Here is a 27787-nt window from a genome sequence, read left to right as displayed (position 1 = left end):
AAAAGTGGAAACTGGTATGCAATCAAGTCATGCTTTAATAGGGGAATTAACATAACAGACTCTGTGATACAACTCTGAGTGCTGGGAAACATCTTGTGAACTCACCACACACACCTACAGTCAAAACTCTAAACCAGGTATGAGAGGGAAGGGTTTGGTTTGAGCACTCACTCCAGGCTGGGGTTCACAGTGAAATCCCATTAAACACAAAACCAAACCTCACCATAACAAGATATATGATCTATGCCCCAACTGAGCACATATTCACAATGGAAATTTCATTAAATAAGAAAATTACTATAAATCTGTACAAAAGCCACAATTAACAATTCTTAGGAATCTCTTAGGAAAGAATTTTCACTCAACATCTTCAAGTATTTGTATCTGTAGTTAAGTGTATTCTTATTGGCTATTTAACTCCACCTGCTCATAAGAAGAAAAAAAAAAAGTGATTTAAAAACATTAAAGCCTTTTTCCAGCACGTGTGTGACCACAAACATGAGATGCTGAGCTTGCAGACTTTTATTCCCACACACATGTATGTGGCATGCTGGCTCAGGACCTACAGTCTGGGAAGGCAAGTCACCCATCAAATTCCTTGAAAGATGAAGCTTCTTAAGAAATGTAGCAGAGAGAGGAAACACATTAACATTGCACAGGCTGCTGCATCAACCAAACAGCACCAAAGAACCCCAAAACCAAACCAAACAATCTGAGCAAACAGCAAGTCCAGACCTTCTGGCTGTTGGGAACGGTGTCCCCTCCTTCATGAAACGGGTCCCTGTTGTCAACTTTTAGGAGCTGAGCTGTTTAATGCTCTTTCAGACTCGGTGGAATATGGTGTAAGTCAGGCAGAACAGTTGACAGGGAGGTCAGGAACACTAATGCAGGCAAATAGCTGGCAAAGTCTGAAAGTGAATTCTTGAGGGCTGTAAGTAAACGAACCAGACAAGCGTACCCCCTCCAATTAAAGCTTCAATTAACTGCCCCACAAAGCCCAGTGGTTTCCAGACATGCTGCACTTGGACATGCCCTCACTGTCTGACATGCTGACCATTAATGGCAAACCAATCCTGCCCTAACTGGGAAATGGGTTGGATCTGACACATCTGACCTCACGCAATGGGCCCCTCAGAAAGGAGCCCCACAGGCCATGGCAAATTACCAGCAAAGGTTGAAAAAAATGCACTGGGAAAAATTTGTGCTGTTTTGGCAACTGAGAAAGGAAGGCCTTTGAACCAGTCATGGACACTGATATCTGTGGAAGACAATAAAGGGTCTAAAAGTGGTGGGAAAACCTGGGGAAGAGCAGCTCTAGAGTTTTATGCAAAATCTGAAGGTTTTTCTCTTAGAAACTAGTAGACAACTCATATTCTTAACAACTCTAAGAACTACAAAGCAACCTCTGTGGGGATGAAGAGAACAAATTACTCAGCACTTTGCACCTCAGGACAGTATCTACACAAAGGTTCATACTGATCAGAGGTATGTTTGGTTATGCATTTTATCCCAGTCTAAAGCCAAACCTACTTTCTTTATAGAGGCAGCTATACTCTGACATCATGTGAAATCCATATACTCATCTATTTTAGGGAAACAGCGCTTTTTCCAGGAAAAAACTCCTGGGATGGTACAGCCTTTCAAAATAACAAACAGAAATTACATGGTAATAGAAAGGCCTGGTAAATTAGGTCATGCTGTCTCACATTAAAAATCATGTATTTAATAAATACTTAACTATTTCAAACAAGGAAAGAGATAATTTTTCCTCTTCTCTTTCAGAAGGGACATACCAGAATCAAAGCAAAGTGCAAAAATCCCCGTTGCTCCAAGATAGCCCTGAACATCAGATAAAAACCAGGAACAGGACAAGGCCTGTTCATGAAGATGACTAAATTAAAGTTTTCCTCTTTAGGGTAACCAAAAGCTGGATCTCGGTGAAATTACTAGAGATGATTAAAAAAGTATGACAGAGTGAAAGTGAGACAGGGGTCAGCCTGGATCATCCCAAAGGAAGTTTATTTTTCCATGTACTTCTCTTATCCAAGCTGGTTCCCTGCAGCTGGGGCAGTGTCATCTCTGCTTGCTCGAGGACTCGCTGTGCTGCTCTCACTCTGCTGCTCCCTGCTCTCCACCAGGCTCTGCTGCATGCTCAGAGCTCTCAGTTTTTTGTGTTGCAACCTCAGCACTGTCTTCTTCAGGACAAGTGGGTGTCGTGCTCTGCTCAAGACTCTCTGGAGCTTGTTTCTTGTCTGTGGGTTCTGCTTGCCCTTTTTCGTCTGCGTTTTCTGCCTTTTTCTGCTGTTCTACCCCATCTACCTCACTCTTACCCCCCAGGAGTGTGCTGTTGCAGTTGTGCTGATCACTCCTCACCGTGCCTTGATCTCCACTCAACTCACAGCCATCACTTCTTGGAGAAGTAGAGCCAGTCCTGGGGAGCCTGGAACCAGCCAGGGGTCTTACTGCTTCACCATCTGCATCACCACCACCCCCCTTCTCACTTCTCACTTCCACAGTTTCATTTTTCTCACTGACATTTTCTTTTTCAGCCTCAGACTTTGCAGCAGATGGATTTACCTTGGCACTACAGTCTGTGGGCCCCATGTTCAGGTTTATGGCCAAGTTGACTGTTTTGTTTTTCGATGTTCTTTTATCGACTTTCCTCCGTTTCACAGTTGCATCAGTGGTCTCTGGCGCTGCTGAGCCTTTGGTGCTCTCGTCATCTTCTTTCAGTGCTTCCTGGTCCTCTTCTGCTTGTGAGGGTGGGCCTGAGGAGGGAATTTCTGCATTAATTACACATTCTCCCAGATTATGGGAAATGTTTTCAATATCAGTAGAGCTTTTCAGTGGTCCAACCTTTTCAGCATCTGTCATACGTGCATCCAGTTTTCTCTTCTTGCTCTCCTTCGTGCAGTCGTTCTCTGCTGTACCCTGCACTTCTTCAGCCTCACTGTTTAAATCCTTCTCCTCCAGCTGGGCAGATGAAGCTTCCTTCTCCTCTTCATCATCTCCTCCCTTCAAAACACATTTGCTTATCTTCTCTTTTACATCTTCATCACTCGCTTCAGGCTGCAAGTTCGCAGCATCTCCAGCTTTCTGTTCCGCCTCTGGAGAGTGGTTCTGATCCTCTCCCACAGAACCACCACATTTTTTACCAGGAGTTTCCTGTCTATCTTCAGCCTTTTGGTGCAGCTGTGGCTTGGCAGAGCGGGGTCTGTACTTCTGGAGTTTCTCCTTTGGCCCCCACACGAAGTCTTCCTGAGGTCTGAAGTGTTGCCAAGCGTAGTGGACCAGTTCTCTCCTCCTCCGTTTGCTTCTGACGGTGAACAGGAAGTAATCCAAGGCACTTCTCTTGACATTTGGTAGCGTCCCCTTAACAAGAGTTTCTGTTAGGAAAAACTTTACCAAGTGCACCTGATGGCGTTCATATCCCATCTCCCCCAGGCACTTCAGGATGCGAGTGATCCGCAGGTTGTTGTGGCTGAACCTGAACAGAACAGAAAAGAAAAGCTGTTAAGGGAAAGTCTCACAAGCCACTGTGAACCTCTGGGGTACCTGCAAAATATTTTGTCATTGACTGACTGTTTGACTTTGAAGACTATTTGACAACGCAAATGGGAGCACAGGTGGGCTTTAAGCAGCTGCTGTGTGCCCTCAGCAGTACCTTCCTAAGCCCTTCCTGAGCTGCTAGAATTCATCATCTCAACTGCTTGGAAAGGTTTTGGCTTTCTGAATCACCCACCAGGAGATAACAGCCACCATACTGAGTCAGACACACAAGTCCACGCAGCCTAACATCCTAACCCTGACAGAGACCCTTCAGGGGAAGCCTGTAGTTTTAGGAATACAGGCATGCAGGGCTGCTGCCAAAAATTCATGTCTTAGGCTAGACATAGCTTTTTTTTGGCCTTTTTTATTTTAATACTTGACAATCTTCAAGTTATTTTCTCTTTTGTAACTATGCCCAGTCCTTTTAAGAGCCCTTCTTAATATCATCAGGGGTACAAGAATCAGAAGGAACATTATTATCTCTGCAAGACCTGCAGTAATACGAAAACATCACATTTGCAGAGCACTTTTCAAACAAGGACTCAAAGCACTTTACGCACACATTGAGGTAATTTTATAACAACCAGGGATGGAAATATTCCTATTTTGTAGTTTAATAGAATAAAAGCTAAAAGTACTCTCACTAGATAACATGTTTATCAACAAAAGTCTTCATCCCTCAAGGACCAAGGATTACCTTGACTTGGACTTTTTTTTTCCCCTCAAAGAAGTGCCTGGGTGCAGTATATGATCAATGGCATAAACTGAGACTTACCTGTCCAAGTTTTCAAATCTGTCAGCCCAGTTCTCTGCTCTCTTAAGTTCTCCAGTTTCTTTGTTGACCAGAATGATTCCATAAAATCTCAGCATGAGCTCATAAGCACGTACAAACCTTTCCATAACTTCCTTGGACCTCTTAAAGGCCTGAAAACAAGACAGAGCAATTAGTAAAAGGTGCAGTTCCCTAATTACCTGAACCAGCTTAAGTGGCACCTGAATTCTAAACAAGGTTTGACTCTGTCACTAAAGCATTTCATTTGCTGGTGGAGCTACTGGCAGACACAAGACAGCCAACTGCCTCACAGGGAGCTCCATGCACATCAGGGACCCGAGGAAGCTAAAAATCCCACTCAACTTCAAATATAAGGCATTTAGGGAAAACCCTAACATACTTCAGAGCTCAAAAAAAAAAAAAAAAAGAAACAAAAGCTTTCAATAAATACCTCGATTTCTTGAGGGGTGAGTGGCCTGGCACGCCAGTTCATCCCGTGTTCACGTAAAGGGAACAGCCTGAAACAAAAGAAATTTTGATCCCAGATGAGCAAAGATGACATCCAACCACACAGGCACCTCTTGGAGACCTCACATCCCTACGGGCATGGAAGTAGTTTTACTATATGAGAAATCAATCCCTCCCATAAAAGCATTGTCTACATCAATAACAGCAACACATTTTGCTTATCTGGATCTCTCTCCTTGCCCTAACTTTGTTCTGCAGGTGCTCGAAGGCATAACTGAGCTCTATTGCCACAGCTGCACTGGAAACCCGGGGCCTTCAGGACTTCCACTGCATTGCTTCCAGAAGAACACAACTCAATGAAGCTAAAGTGGACAAAGGTTTCATCAAGAGTGATGCTGGGCCTTTTGTGAAGCTGTTTTCAGGAACACAGATACACCTGACGCTTAAAAGAGGCACAACTAAAGAGAGGCACTCTGTTCCTGCAGTTTACCACTGTATGTAAGAATGGTTATATTCCAGAATTTCATAGTCGTCCCACCAACGTGAAAGCAGATCTTCAATAAGCACACCTGCAAGGAAAAGGAAAAGGTCAGGCAAGAAACCACACCAAATTAAAATTAAAGTTAGCCAATCACCCCAGGTAGCTCATTACCCAGACCCAGGTGCTTGCACACAGGCATTAGCTTCTCTAACTAGACAACCTGGTAAGCCAGAAAAATACCTTAGTTTTCTACCACCAAGCAGAAAATGAAGGAAAATACAGCAGGAACAAGGACGTTTTGAAATGGAAATGTTGATGGCTTTTTTTGTTTGTTTTGTTTTGGGTGGTGTTTTTGTTTTGGTCTCGTGTTTTGTTTGTTTTTTATTAGCTGTCCCACTTGGATGAAGCTGCTCTTTCACCAATTCAAGCAGCTACAGCAGATTGCATCAAACAGCCACCACACAACGTACTCACCCTGGGGCATAAAAGAAATCTCATTTTTATAAAAGCTTAAGTTCCACATCTCTTCTTCATCCTCATTTTCTGATTGTTTCAAACCCTGGAGGTGAGAACAAGAAATCAACAAGCAGCAATCTTTTCAAAGGCAATACTCACTTCAACATTTCTCCTTGCTTTCCCTCACATTTCAAAAATGTTCTCAAGCTAAATCCTCGAAATGTGTTTTGGGAAGTAACAGCTTGTTTCTGACGCACCCACATCATCCCTTCCCCCTCACAAATGAATCCTTCAAAGGTTCCGTAAATGTAAAGGCAAAAGGGTGTTCCCAAATCTAGAAAGCGTTCCTAAAGGTAGGAAGGGACGAGGAGGAGCCCCAGGAGCTGGTTCCCCATCCCTGAGCACGTACTGGGTAGTGGCGTCTGTATCTCTGCATGTCTTTGGCCGCAGTGCAGTTACGCCTCCAGTTGAACTGCAGAAAAGAGACACATCAGAGATTCACAATAAAGCCATTTTCTGCAAAAAAGAATCACCCACTGACTGAATTCAGCATCTCTCACATGTGCCCTGCACTCCCAGCACTCCCAGAACCAGCCAGACTGTTACTGTTGTCATTTCTCTGCATTCCTGACTTTGGACTAAAAGAAGTTCATGCCTTATCCTTTAACCAAAACACTTCTTTTCCCTTCTAGTCTTATCAATCAAGGTTTTAATTTTCATGCCTATCTTGTATCCCAGTTGGGTTTGCTTATGGAAATGGTCAGAACTAGCTGGAAATCCCAAACAGTAAAATGTCATTTTCCCTCCTTAACTAAAAGATTTTAAAAGAAGACATATCTCTGAGTTCCTACAAACCCTAGTGAAGAGAGAGGCCAGACTTTAAAATTGGAGAATTTAAGATGTAGAAATATCCCTGGAATTCAAGATTCTCATTCCCTGTAGACATTACTGAAATAAAAAGTTTTATTCATCTTTGCTTTATGCTTGAGATCAGCCTTACTGATTAAGCATCATGCTGATCTAGACAGCAAACAATAACAGAGCTACATGGTCACATTAGATATTTATTTTATTGGACTTCTGTTCCAATCATCATCTTAATTATTACTCATTTTTCCATGTAACCAAACTTACCTGAGACAGCCGTGATGAATTCGAGCTTTGCTCCTACAAATAAAAAGCATTTAGTTGGAACATTTTGAAACCAAACTTCACTAATAAAATAAAAAATAGATACAAAATGAGAATACCCACAGCGGTGACTCACATGATCCCTATTAGTTGCCAAGTGACAGATTTACCTAGTTACAGCTGAATTCACTTTATATTATTCATAATTTAAATTGCTACAGAGAAAAACCTGTGGTGCCATACAATCAGGTGCCCGGTTCTCCTCACTACACAGATGTGCTAGATTCATTTCAAGTGTCACATTTAGACAAAAATCACAAAAGGACAGCTTCATTTGTTCCTCTGAAATTTGTGGAAATAGAAGTTGCAAGTATGACTTAGTTTAAAATGCATTTTAACTGAATTATATACATATAGATTTTTACTTATCTATTTTTTGCAGTGGATTACTTCAGTGATAAGAGAATTTGTTACACTTCAAAGCGACACAGACAGGTTTAATCTTGCTGAGTGCTGAATCATCTTGTCCCAAACCATGAAAGCACTTAACAGTGTTGTGTCAATTTAGAACCACCAAAATGAACAAGACTGCTCATGAATAAAGGGGCCCCCAAAGCGAAGCACAGCACAGTCAGTTTGTTCAATGCCAGCTCACAGCAAGAACAAGAATGCTGGGAAATGGGGATGAGATGTGCAAACTCTTGCAAAATAAGCACTGTAAGGAACTTAGAAGAAAGAAGCATCAAAAACTCTCCCTAGTTATTTAATAACCTCATTTGGTATTTTGTAACCTCACTTGCACAGAGAAAAATAAAACCACTTCCTAATGAACAATGATCCTTGGTTCATTAATAATTAAGGCTGGAATGGGACTACATTTTTTTAACATCTTGTTGTAATGAAGTCACCCATTCACTTGCCCTGTTGACTGTTACACAGAATTAACTAAAACATTGTTTTAATACAATCAATTATTAATATTCTATTTCTAGATATTCTTTACACTTAAGGTTCTAAAATAACATCCTTGGATGCAGTCAGGTGGGACAGGATAAAAGCAGACTGGCTCCCACCTTGGAAAATAACTTGTTTGCTGAAGAGCCAGTGTAGCCACAGAGCCAGATGCAATGCCATGGTGCAAGGGGCTGTAAGGCTTGTCCAGAAAGAAGCTAGACCCAGGAAAAGGCATTCTGGAGCCCAGCAATAAAGAGAACAAGATGAGGAAGCAAAGAGAGCAAAATTCAGCTTTGGTTCTCCAAGTAGGTGTTGCTTCTGGGTCTCTATAAACTTCTATTTAAGCCACAGAGGAACAGAACCTTCCCTTTCTTTCCAGGTAAGAAACACAAACTAAACAGCAAGGCTGAAACTTGCAGGTATAAATCAATCCCCTTTATGTCTCACAGCACTGCCAGGAAACCTAAGTGGGTTTCACCCTCCAAACCTGGAGGCAGAACATGCATCAGTGTTCAAAGAGTGAGGGAAGCAGAGAACACAGCCAGGAGAGGGGAACACAAACAGGATTGGGCTGAGAAATCAGCTGGAAACCAGCTGTAACCAAAAGGGATGAAAGAAGGTGTGGATTGTGAACCAGGCACTGCAATGAGAAAGATGACAACCCCAGAAGAGGAATTGAAACCTGACTGAAATTTAGGAGAAAGCAGAACTATGGGATTTGTTATTAAAACATGAACTTCGGGCATTAGAGCAGCCTTTTTATTCTTAAAATAAACATAAACCATAAAGTTTTCAAAGCTCACTCACAGAAGCTAAAGGCACTGCAAGGCAAAAGAGCTGGAAAGACACCTGCAGGAACCTCAGACTGTGAATATGGAGCAGTTACAGAGACAAGTGAAATGCAAACATAAAAGTAGAATTTTAAGTTGATTTTGAAAGTGCACAGTGCAAATAATAATAAAAAACTCTAACCTCAGTACTGAATAAAAACACTAGCAGCTTCGGCCAGAAAGAATACCATCTAGACTGAGGGGAGAAGAATGAGAATTAGTGTAAAATAAGCAGAAGTAGGAACTAGTTTTGGAAACTGATTCATGCCTTTAACAGGCTGTAAAAGCACAAATGGATAGCAGAAGATTTACTGTTTCTTTGAACATTCATTCTCACTGCCCTTATAATTTTTCAAGGCACTGTCAGACAGAGGTGACTACACATTCATCACTGAAGGAAGAGCTCCTCTTGAAAAATGCAGAACAGTATTCCAGGGGCCATAAGGCTCAGGGACAACATCCTCCTTTGTAAGGCAAAGCTTTGTAAGGAAAAGTCCACCCACTGGAGTGAAAAAATGGTCCTTGCTTTTACAGTTGACACAGTCCAGAGCTGCTCTAAATAAAAAAAAAAACACACCTGAAGAACAAACACATGCAAACAGAATAACCTGAATGTTCTGGAGTTATTAAAACTTGTGAACTCCAACCATGTACAAAAGAAAGTTGACAGCACGCTCTCCAACAATGTAAAACACTTCAAAGGAAAACCCTGCCTCCTCCATTCAGTATTGCAACTACTCCACCCAAAACACCTTTCCATGTGCACAGAGAATTTTTTTGTAAAGTGGTATTTTAATATCTTAATGCTTATTAAAAAAATAAAGTTTAATATTAAACTCCTTTAAAAGTGTATTCATTGGATAGCTTTATCTGCCTATTTATATTCTAAGAGAAGGGAAGAGTTGCTTAAAATGAAACTCAAGTGAAGAATTAGCTTCCTTTTCCCCAAAAGGGGAGGAGTCAAAGGACTGTAGTTTTGACTGACAGGAAATACTGAAAAAGAAACAGGTTTGCATTTACCAAAGCAATGCTGGAGAAGAAACTACTGACACTCAATGTCAAACTGAAAAACACTGATGCTAAAAACAGGGACCTCAGATAAGACTAAAAAGTTCCTTTTCTTTCAACTAAACATTATTTTAAGGCACCAGGCACAGGTGCTCATGTTTTGCAGCACCTCACTCATAACTGCACATATACCTCTAGTTTTTAAAAGAGTGTGCATTTTGTTGTTTTCAGAGTTGCTCTAAACACGTTCCTTAGAAAATAAAACATGTCTAAAAGAAATCAAAAATTACAGCTCATTTTTAAAACTGAGCAGATTTTATGTGATGGCATTTTATTAATGGCATCAAAGAGCAGAAGGAAGGCCACCATACAAAGGCTGAAGATACCAACCAAAAACTTAAAAGCAAGGAGAACAGTAATGCCATAATGTCACATCCATGCGGTGAAGAGGCAGGTGACATACAGAAAACAGAACCTCTATTTATGGGATAAAGTACCCAGACCACAGGTAATGGTGGGGGAAAATATTAAAACCCAGCTCATGGCAGTCTAACGGATATTAAGGGGCCGTGAAGTCACAGCATCCCTCTGCCATCCCCATCCCTGTCCCCTCTCCCGGAGGATTTGCGTCATCGAGATGGGGACAAAGTACGTGCCCAGGCAGCGCTGCCAGGGCAAAACCCCTTTGACTCGTAGTAAGTATTTCAAGCTGCCCCAGTTCTTAGTAAATCAAGTACCTGACAGGGGAGGCCAAACGCGCTGAGAGCACAGAAGGCAGGAACAACATCACTCACACAGGTGATGTCCCACACCTGGGACAGCCCCGAGGGATGCGGGAACTCCCGAGGGATGCGGCGGCTCCGCACGGGGGGAACAGGGGAAGGTGCTCCGGGAGAGAAGAGGGGAAGGGGGTCTCTCAGCCCATCCCGCGCCCCGGGGGCCCCGCACCCACCCGGCAGTCTCGCTCCTTGCCCGACCCCGGCTGCTCCCCCGCATCCTGCGGCTCCTCCCCGGCTGCCGCCTCCGCTCCCTCCGCTTCGCCTCCGCCGCCATCCTCCTCCTCCTCCTCGTCCTCCTCTTCCTCTCCCTCCCAGGTGGAGTCGTAGTCCTCCGGCTTGCCCTCCTCCTCCCAGAACCGCTCCGAGTACGAGAAAGCCATGGAGCGCGGCGGGGAACGGAAAGAGAAAGCGAAAGGGATGGGGAAGGGGCGGCGGGGCCGCCGCCCGCCCGCGCGCACAAAGCACGGCCACGTGGGGGGGGAACGGAAGCGCGAGCAGGCCCCGCCCCCTTCCTGCGCCCGCCCGCCCCGGTCCCGGTGGCACCGGGAGCTTCCCTCCTTCCTCCGCCGGGATCCGGGAGCGCCGGCACCTGGGGATGGGGAGATGGTTATCCTGCTGGGAAATGAGCGAAAGAGCAATATTCCCAAGGAGCCAGGACGCGGTGCATGGGGAGCGAGGCAAAGCGCGGCAGCGCTGGGGTCGGTTAAAGCATTTACATTTGTCAATACCCAACTTGACGTCCAAAAAATTCCTAAAAAATCTGCGTTGCGGGACTGGGCGTGAAATCCCAAGTGGGCTTTCCCTGCTACGAGGTCGGCGCTGAGAGGTCGCACGTTGTCAACACAATTCTACTTTGAGCTATAAAAACATGTAATTGGTAGAGCAAACATTTTGGAATGGCATCACCTGGATGAGTTGGATTTACACCCACAGGGCCGTGAGACTCGAGTTACAGAATCTGCACTTCACGGCCAGAATCTGCATAGATCATGACAAAGTTTCTTAAAGGAATAGCAGAACTTAACAGAGGCATTCATTCACCTTTGGGCGTGAATGAATTCTTCACTCACTGGGTGACAGATCTGTAAGTGACATGTGATTACAACCTCTAGGAACCTGATCGTACTGAACAAGTTGTTTTTCAACATTACAATTGGGAGCTTCCTCACATAAGGTTATAAAAGGTCATTTCCCACCTGCCCAGAAAACCTCAGGCTCCTACAGCACCTCTCCCACAAACCAGAGCTCCAAGGGGCTCTCCAGTTGGTGGCATCTCACCAGACATTCTCCAAGGATTAAAGCACTGAATTCATGATAATTGTACCTTCTGGTAAATCCTCAAGTTTGGAAGCTTGCAGCAACCTATCTATTGTGTTCAGCAGGCCAGGATATTTTATCAAATATCATATAGAAATAACAGGGTTCATACAGACAAAGTTAGTAAAAAAAGCCAAACCTAAACCCCCAGGCAGGCACTTTTGACCAATGCCACTAAAGGCACAAGGTACCTAAATAAGTTCCAAAATACACTGGGCAAGATTTTAATCAAGTCACACAACAATTACCATTTAGTAAAATAAAAACAAGTCAAATTTATTCTTGGTATAAAACAAGAGAAGAAAATAAGGCAGACAAGAACTTGGCTACGTACCTAGAATAAAAGCAAAAAGTAGTAGACTCCTAGTGCCTCACCTTGAAGGCAATACTGACAGATTAAGAAGTAATTCTTCCTTTTATTAACTGGTAGTTAATATAATGAAACAAATTCAGTACCATTTCAACCTGCTTCACTCACCATGTAACAGGTGTTTGTTGAATGTGGTCCATCTTCTCACAGCACAAAAATAGTAATTTTATCAAATCTCAATATCCTAGCATATAAAAGATAAGCATTACAATGTCAGTAAGGTTCTTCAGCTGTAGAACAAAATGAACATTTTGGAAAACCAATTCCATTTACATCTACTAAAACTGCTTTAAAAAAATAAATAATTAAGTACAAACCCCACTGTTTTACATTACTGTATTACAAATGGATGAAGCAACACCTCCAGGTTCATGCACAGCTCAACTGATCCCTTACAAAACAATGTGACATCTCCAGATATTTTATTTAGGACACTTATTAATTACTCTGGCTAGGGGCATTACAATTTTCACTTCACTTATGGCATATAAACTTAGATTGAAAAATATTACATCTCTAAGGGTCAAATGAGGTTCCTCCAGCCAACAGAGCAACAGAACACTTCAACTTTAAATGCAGTAGTTACCTGCATTTAAAAGAATTTTAGTTGTACTGAACCAACAAATTGAGACATTTGATACAAGTGCTATGTTTGCAGCAAGTGAAATGGCCAAAACATTACCCACAGATGGTCTGTGACACTCACAGACGGCAACAAAGGCAGAAAACACAATCCCAGGTTTACAGGAATCGCCTTTGCTTTTGCTGATCCAAGGCCCCGTGTTGCACTGGGCACGGGTTTCATGAGCTGTGCTGACACAGAGCGTGTTGCTGGTTGGGAATGCAGCCACTGGCACTGTTACACCCACTCTCCACATTCCCAGCCTGCTCCCCAGGCCCCCAGAAGGCAGCCAGGGAACACACCAGCCAAGAGCCTTGCGCGTATAAAGCCGATGTGCGGATTCTTCAAACGCCTGGCTCAGGTATCTTTTCCTTCCTCAAAGAGTTTCTGTAGCAACTATCCTGTGACTTGTTTTTGCTGTTCCCCCCTCCCATCCCAGAGTCTGTCACTCCTCTCTCACAGCTCTACGTCCTGCGGCGTTTGGCGGCGCTGGGACTGGAAGGGTTACTGTTTGCATTTAACACCTTCTCAGTGACTCTGTTGCGCTTCCTCTTATCAGATCCTTCTTTGGATCCAGAATCTGATGAAGTTTTCTCTTTCTCTTTGCTGCTTGGCTTTTCAGTTGCTTTTCCTAAAGTTCCAGAGGGTGCAAAAACTGAAATAGGATCAAAGTAATGATTCCAGATCAGAGTCACACACAAAGGCAAACAAGAGTGATATCAAATTTTCTTTATATTACATAAAACTTCTCAAAACAATCAACTCTCAGCATATTTGTCCACCATTAGGTATTACTTTCACTTCTAAAGGAAAAATCTTCTCTGAGAAAGGCACATCTTGCTTTTATTATTTGCTTTAAAGACAGGCATGTATTTTCACAGGCTAAAAATCGAATTCATTAAGTGGAATTAAACAGCACTTAATATTAAAATACTTAATAGGAACACTTACAGAACATAGGACCAATCTATGGAATTTATAATCAGCAATGGTCATTACATTTGGTATCATAGGTAGATATTAAAACTGAACACCCAAAATGTGAAATTTAATATATTTTTAAATACATGTTTAGATCTTTTATTACAATCTTTAAACACCACTTATTCAGTGATATAAATATGATGAAATTATATAGATAGTACTTGGCTTGGTCTGTTAATGTAAATAGCAGGATCTCTACTGTTCACATCTGACTTGTTCTACAGCAAAGTGTTAGGAAAACAAGCCTTTTATTTAAAAGAAGCAAGATAATGAGAATAAAATAAAATAAAATAAACTCTGCCCGCCTTCCCATTTAAGTACACAATTTTACAATCTTTTTTGATTTATACACCCTATTTCCCCCATGACTACAAAGTTCCTTTCACAGAGTATTTAGGTTCAATAAAACTGGACCCAACTTTCTCTCGGAGATCCTCAGATTCCTTCAGACTCCCAGGGGTTTGTGAAGTACATATTAAACCAAAAAAATCTCCAAAGCTATACAACCTGCACAGATGAATTAGGAGCAAAGAAGAAATCTTTTCGATAAGCAACTGCTTACTCTGTGCATTCTTAAATTATTCTAATTCTTGGCATGAGCACATGCTGAGTCTGAGTACAAATCACAAAGTACACTGTATTTGGGATTTACATTTTAACATTAATTTCTCAGCGTTACAGTTGGTTTTTAATCTCGTATTACACAGTAGAGAGTTACAAAATTACCTTCTTCTGGACCTGCATGCGTTTCCAGCTCTTCTTTTAAAATTTCCTCTTTCACTTCTTCTTCCATCATTACTTTTCCTACAGAAAGGATTGTTAGCAATGGTTAGATGGGTTTAAAGAACCACATATTCAGTGCAACATTCAGCAGTAATTTGGAAAAGTTCCTCTGGTAACAAGGATATGAACAGCACAAGAACTAGGATCCTTTCCTTGACAGTTCCTTCAGTCAGTTGATTAAAAATTCATGAGATAAACTTGTATCTGTTTAACGCTCCCTTTTCCCACTGCACCAAACACACCAGTCTGAAAGAATGGTCTTGGATCAACATCTCACACTCTTTCTTGGGGAGAGTTTTGTTAAACATTCTGGGATGAGATCAGAGTAACCAAGAAGCAGAGACTGCTGTCACATCTTACCTTCTCTCACTTCTTGAATCATCTCATCAGGAAGAGCAAAATTCTTCTCTATATTAGGGAATGGAAGAATCTCGGATTCATGCTTAGAAAGAAAAGAATGGTCTCTGTGAGTCGCTTGTAAAAATTTTAATTGGAATTTAGAAATGCAATCTCCAGTTCTGCTTTACATGCAATTAGTAGCTAAATAATTCTTATCAAGACAGTTCAGATGTTAGAGAACCAGGAGGCTCCTCATGTCAAACTGATTACTAAGGTCAAGATACCCAAGGTCATGACTTAGGACCATTTGAGATCATTTCTGGAACCCAAACATGTCAATTTCTTAAGTAAACACACTGTAACTTTTCCATTTGACACATATATCTATGTAAACATTTGCTGGATCAGCGTTTAGGCAAACAAAAAACAAACAAAGGGTCTCCCACCTAATCTATATTTATTCAGGGCAAACCCCATCAACCCAAAGAATGACTTGTAATTCTCAGTATGATGAAAAAGTACAACAGACCCAGTGATTTTGGTCTATCAAAACTTCTGAACTCTACGAAATAACCATGTGGCTGCATCAACCCTTTATACTCACAAGAGCTTGCATATCATACATGGTGCTCAGATGGTCCCAAATCACCTTGGATGAAATCTGCCGTCCGATATTCTGGCTGAATTTATCCCGGATGCAAATCATGTGGAAATGGCGATTCACACCTGGGGGGAAGAACTCAGTGCAGTTTTATTTATGCCAATTAGATAGATTTCAGTACATAAATTAATTTATTTATTTATGACACCATTAAAAAGTGTTGAGTTGTTACAAGAAATCCAGACATTACAGGAGAGACAGGCGGCATCTGGGCAGGCTGATCCTTCACCCTACACTGCAGGTGCTATTCCAGAGGGGGCTGAGGGTGCTCCAGTGTGTAGTACTGACACACAGCCAGAGCTTTTAGAAGGGCTGTGTGAGAAACAACCGGATGAAAGTCTCCCGAGTTCTGTGTCCAGTTCTGGGCTTCTCAGTAGAGGAGAGACACGGAGCTCCTGGAGCACATCCAGCGGAGGGGAATTAAGGGACCGGAGCACTGCTCTCAGGAGAAAAGGCAGAGGGAGCTGGGCCTGTTCAGCCTCCACAAGAAACGACTGAGAGGGGACCTCGTCAATGTGTATAAATATCTAAAGACAGGGTGCCAAGAAGATGGAACCAGGCCCTGCTCGGTGTAACGGGCAGGCACGCACAGGCAGTTCCATCTGAACAGGAGGAAGAACTCCTTTACTGTGAGCACTGGAACAGGTCTCCACGGAGCGGCTGTGGAGTCTCCCTCACTGGAGACATCCCAGAGCATTTCTGGGCGCAATCCTGTGCCCTGTGCTCTGGGACGGCCCCGCCGGAGCCAGCGGCCCGCTGCGGCCCCTTTCTGTGTGACCCGCTCGGCGGTTCAGTGCAGGCGGGAGGCAGCGGGTCCCTGAGGGACCGGGGGGCCGGTCCAGGCCCAGCCCGGGCGGCTCAGCGGGCCGGGAGGGCCCGCCGCTCCCTCCCTCCCTCCCCACCGGCCCCGCCGCAGCCCCGGGACCCCCGGGAGCCTCTCGGAGCCCCCCGCCCGCCGCTCTCCCCTCCCCGGCCCCCGCCGCTCCCGGAGGCCGCGGCCCGCGCTCACCTACGGGCTTGTGGCCCAGCATGGCGTGGAACAGGCAGACCTCCACCTCCGGGCTCCATACCACCGCCGCCTCCTCGGCCGGAGCGCCGGGCTCCGGCCCGGCCGCCGCCGCCGCCGCGGCCGCAACAGCGGCAGCGACCGCCGCGGCCGCCCCGGGCCCGGCCGCGGGCAGCGGCGGCTTCTCCACGGCGGCGGCCGAGCCGCCCTCCGCCTCGCTCATCGCCGCGCCGCGCCCGCAGCGGCTCCTGCCGGCCGGGAGGGGGCAAAGAGCCGGCTGGGACCGCGCCGGGGCGGGGGAGGTTCGGGGGGTTCCCTCGGGCTCGGAGCGGTTTCTCTGCGGGGGGTGCGCTGGGCTCGCAGCGCCGGAGGGCACCGAGAGCCAGCGCTGAGGGACGGGGCCAGAGCGGGACCGTCCGGCACAGCCTCGTGGGCCTCTGGGGGAAGTGCCTTATGGACCCCTAGGAAAAGGCTTCTGGACCTCTGGGAAGTTCCTTACGAACCTCTGGGAAGGACCCTATAGACCTCTGGGAAGGGCCCTATGGACCTCTGGGAAGTTCTTTATGGACCTCTGGGAATAGCCTTAAGGACCCGTGGGAAGAGCCTTATGGACTGCTGTCCTGTCTCAGGGTCTCTAGGGACAGTTCTGGAGGCGGCAGTACGCTGCCATCCCAATGGGCTCCACAGGGATGTTCTGATTTTGGGGTCCCCGGGGCTGGGGTGGCAGCACTGTGGGGTCACAGCAGGGCTGAGGGTCAGCCCTGATGCCCAGGAAGCCTCGGTCAACCCAGTGCTCACCCTCCTGGCCTGGGAAGTCTTGGCCAGTCCAGCATTTGCCCTTTGGGCCCGTCTTTCTCTAGCCCAAGGAGCTGCCACGCTGGAAGGTTGCACTGCAATCCCCCCCAAACAGTCCCTCCTTGTCACAACAGGATTGTTCTATATGAAATATCAGCCTGACATTGATGTTTTACGAATAACCACGCCTGGCTTGGTTGCAAATCGCAGAACCCACCAGCTTTGCCAATCATTTAAGGTGTAAAAAAAGATTTTGTTTGGGAAGAAAGAATACGTATCATTCCCTCAGAGATAAGGGGGTTTTGCCTTGTTAGGTATAATTAGACACACAGACATGAAATGGGACTGCTGTTGCTTAGGTGATCAGGTTTTCCGATTGCTCACTCCTCACTTGAAGATTTAATCCATTTTGTGACATTAAAAATATTTCAATAGCAAATAGCAATGACACCATATGCAAAGAACAACTGTTCTGAGTGAATAATAAAACAGTGGGGACAAACATTCACAAACTGAGACATTAATGCAAATTATCCAAATAATAGAAAGCAGGAAGGGCAAGATGCAATTTTCTGAAACTGAACTTTGTGTACCTTTCGATACCCAAAGGGTTAACTTGTCTTGTATCATTGTTTTGGGCTTGATGTTGTGCTTATACCCCAAGAGGTTAATCTAACATTAAATAAACATTTGAAATGAGTTAAACCCTAAACCTCATGTGTAAAGCCTTGCAAAGTTTGGTAGTGTGAACTCTAGATATAAATCTTCCTTTCCAGCAGGGTTCAGATTGTCCTCTTGGAATGGAAAGAAGTCTGTGACTCTAGTCTGGCTTAGATGCTGTTGAAATTTTCCAGGAATAACTTTGTGTGAGAGCTCCAGAGTGACAGATATCTTGCTGGAACGACTTCTCTGCATCAAGACTACAGGAATCTCCAGAAATATTCTTTCTGCCTGCTGTCACCACTGCTGTACCTATGTCCTGGTTGTGCTGAACTTGCCTTTACATAGCCCAGGCTTCACACTTCTTTCCTCATTTTGAGCCAAAATTACCTATCAGTGGGATTTTGCCAATCTCAAATGCAAGTCTACATGTTTTTACAGTTAAATCCAGCCCTAAATCTCAGACCTGGTTAATCTTTATCCAGTCTATGCTGCTCTCTACTCTTCAGCTGGTACTGAGGGAAAGGGTTATGGTTTCCTGTGATGGCTGCACAGCAGAAGGAAATGAGTTCCTGAACAACTAAATTCCTGTTTTCGTGCATGTTTCTAGGCACAGAAAAATGAAGGAAGAAAGAAAAGCAAATAAATTGCAGAGTATAAAAATTGTTCCTCTGTTGAATAGTTTTCAAAGTTTCGCAGGAATAATTTTTTATTATTTTTAAGTCTGTGTGAGACACTGAGCTTCAGCACTCTCACCTCTCACATTATGTTCCTACTTAAAGACATCAAGAGGGAATAACTGTGTCAACTCAGATAACAATTTTTATATCACTAAGTTCTAATGACAGTACATGAAAAATGTGAAAAAAACCTATGGCTACCTCTGAAAGTAAAACAGCATCTGAAAATAATTCAGTTCAGTAGAATAACGTTAATTCAGCTGGAAGAGTATATGTATAAACTGGCTGCTATTTTGTTTCAGTCACAAATAATTATATTTCCCTCTATCTAAATTCCCTTGTCACTTCACTGCCTCTAGCAAACATATGGGAGTCTATAATAATGCCACATACAGCCTCCACCTGGATTTGGACCAGAGTTTAATTTTTCCCTCATTAAATTTTAGCTTTTTTTTTTTTTTTTACCTTTTTTTTTCACTTGGTGAACAGATTTTTCAGATTCAGAAAAATTTCCAATCCTTTTGTTCAAGTTTAAATCTTACTTTTGGGTTTAAGCACATTCCAGCTAAGACATGCATCATTTTGTTCCTCTCTTTTTCTTCCCACTCTTTCAGCCTTAGAAACCTCACTGCCTGTTGTATCACCTGAGGGTGCTCAACCCTGTCCCCCAACCAGAAAATGATCTGACATTTTGTAAGATATTGCAACAACTGAGAAATCTGCCTGGCATTTGGCATTCTCTCTAGAAGTGTTGGATTTCTGGGATAAGCAATATGGCTACAACTATTTCTGTCATTATTTTAGAACGCCATGTGCTAGTGCCCTTAACAAAGCAACATTTTCAGTCCAAGTCCTGGATAATTTTTGGTATGCCTCATGAATGTTTGTAAAAGAATATCTTCTGGTTCCTTTTTCATTAATTCCAGTCCCTTAACCTTTGCTGGGGGGGGGTTAGTACATCTTTTATATAGAATCTAATGGGATTTTTCTTGCATAGGTAAGAAGTATATGCAGAATATATATCTGGGGCCTCTTCCTGCACCAAATTACTCTCAGGTCTATAAATTCTCCTACGAAATAGGTAATCTCAGTGCCTTGTCATATTTCAGTCTTTCCAAACATAATCTCCTTTGTGACCCATGAGGACCTCCTGAAAAGAGGAATTCTGATCTCATTTGTGAGCTTTAACCATACTTTAAAAATCCCTTTTTTTCAGTGTGAAATCTGTGGGAAGTTTTGCTTTAACAAGGAATTGTCCAACAGTTGGTGCTTGATCATTTTGGATATCTTTTAATAAATCAACGGAGATACTTTGCTATAGAGATGGTTAAACCTGTCAAGGAGGAATAACCAAAAAGATAAAACTGTTCATTGTTAGAGTCTTATCACACAGCCTCTTTCAGTGCTTGGCAAGGTGATACTTCCCAGCTTTTTTCTTACCAAAAAGGTGATTATATTAAACAAGATTATACAATTATATTAAACAAGAACGTTGAATGGAGAATTCCCTCTCAAGATCTGCCTTGCATGGCTTCTTACAGGTGCAAAATGTGGAATTTAAATCAAATTAAGGGTGAAGCAACAAGGCTGAGGGCAGCAGCTGTCAGACAGGAGATCCATCCTGTTTGCTCAGACATATGTTCTCGAACTGAACTTTTCCCTTGTGATCCGTTGTGCCCATTCTCCCAGCGGAGAGAGGCTTCATGTTAGGAAGGCATCAGATGGCAAACCTTTGAAAAATAGATTGAAACATTGCAAATAATTATCTCTAAGCACGCACAGAGGTTTGTTACTGCTGCTGTTACGCTTTAAAATATCCCAGTGCAGAGTGAGGATTAGGGGGAAAAAAAAGCCATCTTAATGAGTTTACAGTTTAATAAATCCATCATATTCCAGGCTTACAGGGAAGCATAAAGAAGAGCCAGTGGATTTAGAATGAACCAGTTCAAGGTGAGCACAAGAATCAGTTCCTGAATCCCTGGCTGTCCCAAGCCAACATCAGAGGACCAGAGCATGGTGTACTGAAGGTGATTTTTATTGATAGTGCCTGAGTGTCTGCCAAACTAAAGTCACACCAGCCCAGCATAAATCTGGAAGGAATTCCCTTCCTTGGCAGTTTTAGTTTTCTGACTGGGATTGTTCAGATCAACCTTTTCTTCTCTGGGGCATTTTTAAAAATTTATATTTCAAGTTAAAAATACTACTTTTTAAGATTAAAAAAAATCCCCAGCATGAACAGAAGGAGAAGCACTAAACCTGCCCAGCTGACATTAAAATGACAGTTACACTCAGGCTCTCGCTGTGGCGGAGGGTGGCAGCAGATTTTCATGAAGCACATGCACTCCTTTAAACACATAAACCTCGACAGAACCAGGCAAGTCAGAGGTTTGGGAGATCCTGCTAGGATTCTTTTTGTTTGGTTTTTTTTTTTTTTTTTGCATTTCAGTTTTGACTACCTGAGGGTATTCACAAGTACCTTTCAGCAGCAGCAGCATCTAGGCTGCAACACGTAGGTGATGTTTAAGGCTGTTTCCTAGGCTGGATCCTAAGCAGAGCAAAGGATGTGTTAGGGACAAACTACAGCCACAGCCAGGCAATGCTGCTGGCACAGACAGCTGTAAAAAGAACAGATTAGTGTGAAATTTGGGTTGCAATGATGATGTCAGCTGCGCTGGTCAGGCCTAAGCCAAGTAACTTGTCAAAGAATGCCTGAATTTGTCTTGTTTGTAGACATGTGTCTCTAGATTCAGTTTGTCTCTGAAACAAGAGTCCACAAAGTGCAACTAACAGGATCATTTTTCCTCAATAGTCATAGAAATCAGTCCTGTCCCTTCTTCTGTTTTGTTTTACAAATACTTCTGTTCTGATTCCAGAATTTCAAGCCTCCATTTATTTACAGAGCTGTGTAATTCTGTCTTTATCCTGATGTGCAAAGAATATAATTACTCAAGGTAGGGAATGCTTGATAAAGCAACCTATCTGGTCATGGAACTTTATCTGTTGAACCAAATTCCTCACTGTCCATCACATTAAAAAGAAATTGGATTCTCAGAGATCATCAATACATTTGCAGTTGTTCTGTTCTTAACGTGGGTCAGTTTGTCTTCACCCAGGCAGATGGTCCTGGATCAGGAGCAACTTTGGTGTTGCCTAAAGTCTCTGAGTTTTGTCCTTCACCATTTTCAATGACTCCACCACTATCTTTAATAACACTAAACCAGACTGACTGGAAAAAAAAAAAAGTTGTTTTATGCTTAAGTTTTAATCAAAGGAGAAAAAAAATCCATTGATCTCAGTGAAGGTGGAATTCCATATGGACTATATTCTTGTTTCTGTTTATTTGTTGTATAGGAGACACCTGTAAGGGGAGAGAGGAGACAGTTGGTTACTATATTTCAGGCCTAGGACTTACTTTTTTTTTGCTGTAATTTACAGCACATATTGCAAAGCCAGTTATTCCTTCTAAAACAACACAGAAAAAAAAGCCAAAATAACTATATCAGTAATTTAAAGTATTTGGGTTAGATCTGAAGCATGGAAGTGTTTCCATCTTCATAGCCAACAAAATGTCAGTTTTCACCATGTGCATGCCTAGGGCATCTCAGGAGGGGGAAAAAAACCCTCAAGTAAATAAACAGGTTTAAAGAAAGGCTGTAGACAACACTGTCATGACTGACATCACTATATAAAAATATACATAAAAAATATGTATATATATCAATCTGTTCCCATAAAAAGGAACAGATACAACTCACAATATTACCAAGGTAAAATGTGCTATTGTTTTTGTTATGGACTGATACACTTGGCCACTTGCTGGTCTCTTATTCAGCAGGCAGAACTTTATTTCAGTGCATTGCTGCTTGTATGGCAAAACTCAGGGATTTTATAAGTTGCAGTGAGATGATAAAATTGGATGTAAAAGTCAATGATGCCAATGAGCAATTGCTTAAGATGTTTGGCAAATTATGTATGTTATCTTCATGAGGGATTTAATTGCATAAACCTGCCCACTGGATCAGCAGTTCTCTACTGCATTCCAGAATTCTAATTACCACCTTCTGCACTGTTTCCTACTTGGAGCATCACATCATTAAACTCTGGTGTTGGAGGAATTTAAAGTGGATTGATCCAGGCTGACTTGGCCAATGTGCTCTACTACTTTGCTAAGGTCACCGTCCATCTTTAAATTCCTGGGCCTGCTGTATCCCTTATTTATTCTGCTCAGCAGCCTCTACCCCAAAGCTGCTATTTCAAGGTAGCAGGAGTGAGTGTTCACTCCAAACTCCGACTCAGATTCCTATGGAATGCATCCTTTGTCAGGTCTGTAAGCACTGTTACATATACATCATAATTCCCACCTGAACACATATGTTCAGGTATTCTGAGGACAGCTGTGATACACAGATCTCTTATTTAAAACAGCCTCCTTTTTTTTTTTTTTCTGGAATGGAAGAAACTGAAAATTTGCACGTTTAAATAGATTTTATCTCTTTGCATTTTTGGAGTAATTTCCCCTCCCTCCCTTAGCAGAATGGATGGCAGCCTTAACACTTCCCATTTCTTCAACTGCATCAGTTGCTTAGAATAAGGATCTCATTTTCACATGAATCCTGTGGCAGGGCAACCTGATGGACCTAAATTCAGTGAAAATTACATAAAATTGAAAGAGAGCAGATGCATTGTAAGTGATGGCAGGGCAGCACTATTACTATCATCTACTTTGCATAATCATGTTAGGGACAGAGCCCGGGAGCACATTTCACAGCTTTTCCCAGCAAGCTGTGGCTGTGAGCTTTTTTCAAAGAGACAGAGCTTCTCCTCCTATTCAGAATTTCTCAATTGCCTCAGCCATTCTTGCTGGTTTTATGCTCCTTGAGACAGTATCAGAGGTAAAGTATCAAATTTAAGCAATCATCTAAATGATGGGAAGGCCCCAATTTCTTTCAAAATAGATAACTTCACCATTTAACTATGTGAGAAACTTAAAAATATCTATTTGATTTTATCATGTGTGTTGGGGGTCATACTTTTAAAAGCTCACAAACTACCTCTGTAGAGAACAGGGAGGGGAGGAATGAGAGACTGATGCTCAGGAGCACACAATGCTTTGGATCCCACCTACACATCCTGGTGTTTCTGAGTCATCCTCTGGTGCCTGAAAGAGTAATCAAGTATCTCTTGCTCTTATCCCATTCATACCCTTTTCATGCCTTTCCTTTAGCACACTGGAGATGTTGCTGCATGGTTGAAAGAAATAGTGAGGATAAAAATCCTATTTTTTTTTTTTAATGTTTCTTCACTGTCTCTTTTTCCTATTTCTAGGAGTTTTGTTCTGGTTGGATGGGGCAGAGGCAAAGCTGACCCTTTATTCACACAAAATCAGTGCATTTGTTAACTACTAATGCCATCCTCACTGAGGGATGCTTTAAGTCACATTTATCTATGCACCTTGTATTTTGTGGACTGCATATATGTGAAGGAAAATCTGGTGTCTTTAATTTGTATTTGCCAAACTTGGTCTATCTCAGAGCTAACTCCAAGTATTTTAGAACACAACTCTTTTTCCAGCTTTCTGTGCTGCTATGAGATACCAAAACCTTAAAAATTAGAAAGTTCTTTTTGCTGCAACTTCACAGAGACTAAATGTAGGCCCAAGGTTCACTAGCAGAGCTGATATAAGAATTATTCAATCACATTATATTTCTGGCTTTCCAAAGTTTTTCTTTTTTTATCTGCCTTTAGAAGCAGATGAAAGTTTGTTTGGAATGCAGATGCATCTTGCCATATAATAGAGTTCAATGTACTTTAAGAAAATAATAAGAATTAAAAAAAAAATCTTTTTTGCCTTAACAGTAGGAAATTTGGGGCTCAGATGAACTACAAGAGGTCCTATTAAAACAACACACTAGAATTCTGAATTGCTCAGGCAATGAGAATAAATATGTACAAGACTTAAAGGATGGCTTTATTCCCAGTGTTTTATTTCCCCTCCCTGGAAGCTATTACCTGAAGTGCTTTTGGTGATGTTAAACAGAATCACCACAATTTTTCATTTGAATGACTAAGTCTCCACTAGAAAATATCTACAGCTGGGGTATGTTTAGAACTTGCATCTACCAACGTTTTGTTTGATGCTTTTAAAGGAAGGGTTGTGTGACTTTACAAGAACTACCTGACCTTGGTCAGGGGACAAAATCCTTCAGCTCAGTGCAAGAACCTCCCACCGAATCTACTTTGATAAAGTTGAGTTTCTCAGAGATTCCCTTTTATGCTGGCTTGTCTCATGCTAGCTTTTTCCCCCAATATCTGGTTTTGCTGTCCTCTCTTTACTTATTAATCTGAAGACCAAATGCTCAATAGCCCAACTGGAGAAAGACCTAAAATAAGAGCTGGAAAAAGTAATGTTTGCAGCAAATTTAATGTAATCACTGCCTCTGTTAAATGGTGCTTTTTAAACTAGTCTCATAATTTTAGTGTTTTGTTGGTTTTATTTTGTATTTTTTTATGGGAAGGATTTTCATCAGTGAAAGTGATAGAAACCCAGATGTAGAGTTAGCCCCGGGTCTAACATGACTGCTGTCCTTGTACAGCTGCCAAATGTTCATCCTCAGAGCTGATTTTGGTGGTATTCTCATTCCAGAAGCTCTAGCCTTGCACAGGACATCATTTCATGTGCCATTGCCTTTCTGAGTGTCCAGCTGGGATGATCTGTGGTTGATCTCATCCCTGGGCACAGCAAGGACAGTGGCAGTTCCTCCTCATTTTGTGTATAGCAGCTTCTAAAGCTGTTTTCATGAGTCTGGCTATTACATCCATTCCATTTCATTTCATTTCATTTCTCTCCCTTGAAGGGGAATCTGGCTGATTCTGTCTGAATAATTTCCATGATCAAAGGTGGGATTAAATGGGAATATTCCCACCCTTAGAAAATTGCTTCCCATACAAGGTGTTTGTGTACACATGTGCAGAAGTGTATTTTATCTTCAAGGGAATTAGGGAGAGCTGATGAATTTTTCTCTACATCTACAGTATGATCTGGAAGAGGAACCCAAGACCACAATAATCTGCATTCACCACTTTGAAATTTTTCAGTTATTCCTCTTGGATCAATTTAGTCGAGTTGTTAAGAAAACTAATCTAATCTCTCACTTTACCTTTTATTGCTGCAGTTCATATCTGTATATTACCTTATCTCTGTGCCCTGATGGGATTGCTGCTAATTTGTTCAAATTCAGAACACTTGCTGTCTGCTCTCACTGTGATCAAGGTGGGCTCATGCAAAACTGTGCTCTTCTAATCACTTTTATTGGATAGGATTGCTGATTAAATGTCTTTATACTTGTCTTCCAGACCAATTTCTGAAATGAATTCTGACAGGGGCTCTTTGAGGCTCCTGTTGTTAATACAGGTAATAATCACGTTCATAATAGGAAGCTCGTTGACAAACGTATTTCTAGAAAATGAAAATCACAAACTTACTGGAACACTGAATATGCCATTTGTGCTGCTCCCTTTACTCTGTAGTTATGAACAAACAGTACTTTAAACAAAGACACTTCACATGATGAAGTTTTATGGCTCTGGGCTAAATCTACAAAGTTCAGTCACTGGAGCTACTCCTAATTCTTTAATATGTCTTAATATAAGAAACTTCTTATGTCACCAAACCCTACATTTTAATTTCCAGTTTGAAACAACAATTTCCATTAACATTGCAAAAAAATGACCAGTCCTTGAAGATAATGAAATTTTAAAACTTTGTGACCTATTATAATGAGAGGGCAGCTGAGGAAAAGAGCTTTTCATTTTGGCTATTAACTGCGTTGTGAGTCTACATTTTTCCTCAATTTGCTGTTCAATTTAGTCTTCTGTCAAGAGATACTATATTAAAATTGTTTTTCTCTCTATCCAGTTAATGAAAGGATATAATTAAGATAAGTGGGATCAAGCATGAGATCTCAAACTGATGTTGTTTGGTGGAAGCAGCTGCCTTTTTGCTGTTTTATAAACCTTTTTGGTGTCAACAACTGGAAACCTGAATGTTTTTCAGAATCATTTGTTTTTTGTGCCTTTGCATTCAGCCTCAGAATGAAAACTCTTTGTAATCCCCTGGGCTTGACTCAGTGCTTACACAGAATTCAGAGCTCACATAACTTACAAAGTCAGGTCTCCTTAAGGAATGGGGACAACCAGAGATTAATGCAGGCTAATTACTTGGCTTCTTGGTATATTGACTGTTTCTTCCTTTCAGAATTCAGTGTAACTTTATAAATAATTAAACGCAGCTCTGACTTCATATTGCCAAATGGTTTTGTTTTCAGAGCAGTCAAGCAGTGAAGTGCAGCCCTGCCGATGGTCCTGTGTCCCTTCTGTGATCTCACTGCACATGACAGAGCAGAGGAGTAGCACTTTCCAGCCTGATTGTTTCAGTTCTCTACTCTTTTCACAGGCTACCACTCCCCACTCTGGGGACCAGGGACTGCTAATCCAGACTGAAGATTTTTTTTTTTTAGTATACCTTGTTACGTGTCTTTTGTTTCCACCCATTGCCTTATATTCAGAAAATATGGTTGTTCACTGATTTTAAGGGATGAGACTGAACTGCAAAAGGTAATCTGGGGTACAAATCCAAATGCCTGCCTCGCTGGTTTATGATCAGGAATTGTACTCTGGTTTGTGTTCTTGCTGTAATAGATTTTTGTCAGACAGTTTGGACTCAAATTTCTCTAACATCAGGAAAGATCTGATGTAAGTCCTCATGCTTAAATCTACCTCTGGGAAAAATCCTGGCATGGAGATAACACTCATGTAGCCAGAAGTGTTTGGAATAAAACTGTTTTAAACAACAAACAACGTGTTCAGAGTGTTTGGTCTATAGAAATAGACAGTTTCAAAAGGGAACTTGGATTAGTATTTTAGTCTTTGTACAGCTTTTTCTTAAACTTCTCATACAGAAAAAGACCATCTATATCAGAAAAAAAGTGATTTTTTTGAGGTTTAGAAATAACAGCAGTAATGGTGCTTTTTTTGTTTTTTTCCAGTCAAGTGGCAGGGGTGAATCAGTCCAGCAGCCCCATGATATGTGCAGGGTCATGCCTTGAAGCTACAAGACAGGTGCTAATGTCAACCTTTCTGGTCT

At 42.2% G+C, this 27787-nt stretch overlaps 2 protein-coding genes across 2 annotated transcripts; both read right to left on the bottom strand.

Moving 5' to 3' along the window:
* Nucleotides 1–17: 17 nt before the first annotated feature.
* On the bottom strand, nt 18–10890 carry OGFR (opioid growth factor receptor). The gene is made up of 8 exons (XM_027710631.2): nt 10602–10890; nt 6861–6893; nt 6136–6198; nt 5745–5829; nt 5280–5358; nt 4773–4839; nt 4325–4473; nt 18–3487 (listed from the first exon to the last, which is right to left on the bottom strand). The coding sequence occupies exons 1-8, from the start codon at nt 10806–10808 to the stop codon at nt 2110–2112; spliced, it is 2061 nt and encodes a 686-aa protein (XP_027566432.1). The 5' UTR covers nt 10809–10890; the 3' UTR covers nt 18–2109.
* A 1105-nt stretch (nt 10891–11995) lies between these two features.
* Nucleotides 11996–16918, bottom strand: LOC113982442 (MRG domain binding protein). Its single transcript, XM_027710677.2, has 5 exons — nt 16514–16918; nt 15448–15569; nt 14865–14946; nt 14448–14525; nt 11996–13392 (listed from the first exon to the last, which is right to left on the bottom strand). Exons 1-5 carry the CDS (start codon nt 16731–16733, stop codon nt 13202–13204), a joined length of 693 nt encoding a protein of 230 aa, XP_027566478.1. The 5' UTR covers nt 16734–16918; the 3' UTR covers nt 11996–13201.
* Nucleotides 16919–27787: the final 10869 nt, after the last annotated feature.

This window comes from Pipra filicauda, unplaced genomic scaffold, assembly GCF_003945595.2.
Source record: "Pipra filicauda isolate LSUMZ 115617 unplaced genomic scaffold, ASM394559v2 scaffold13_size5146498_pilon, whole genome shotgun sequence".
Classification (NCBI taxonomy): domain Eukaryota; kingdom Metazoa; phylum Chordata; class Aves; order Passeriformes; family Pipridae; genus Pipra; species Pipra filicauda.
Note: the sequence above shows the minus strand (reverse complement) of the source record. Positions and strands in the feature narration are given on the sequence as shown.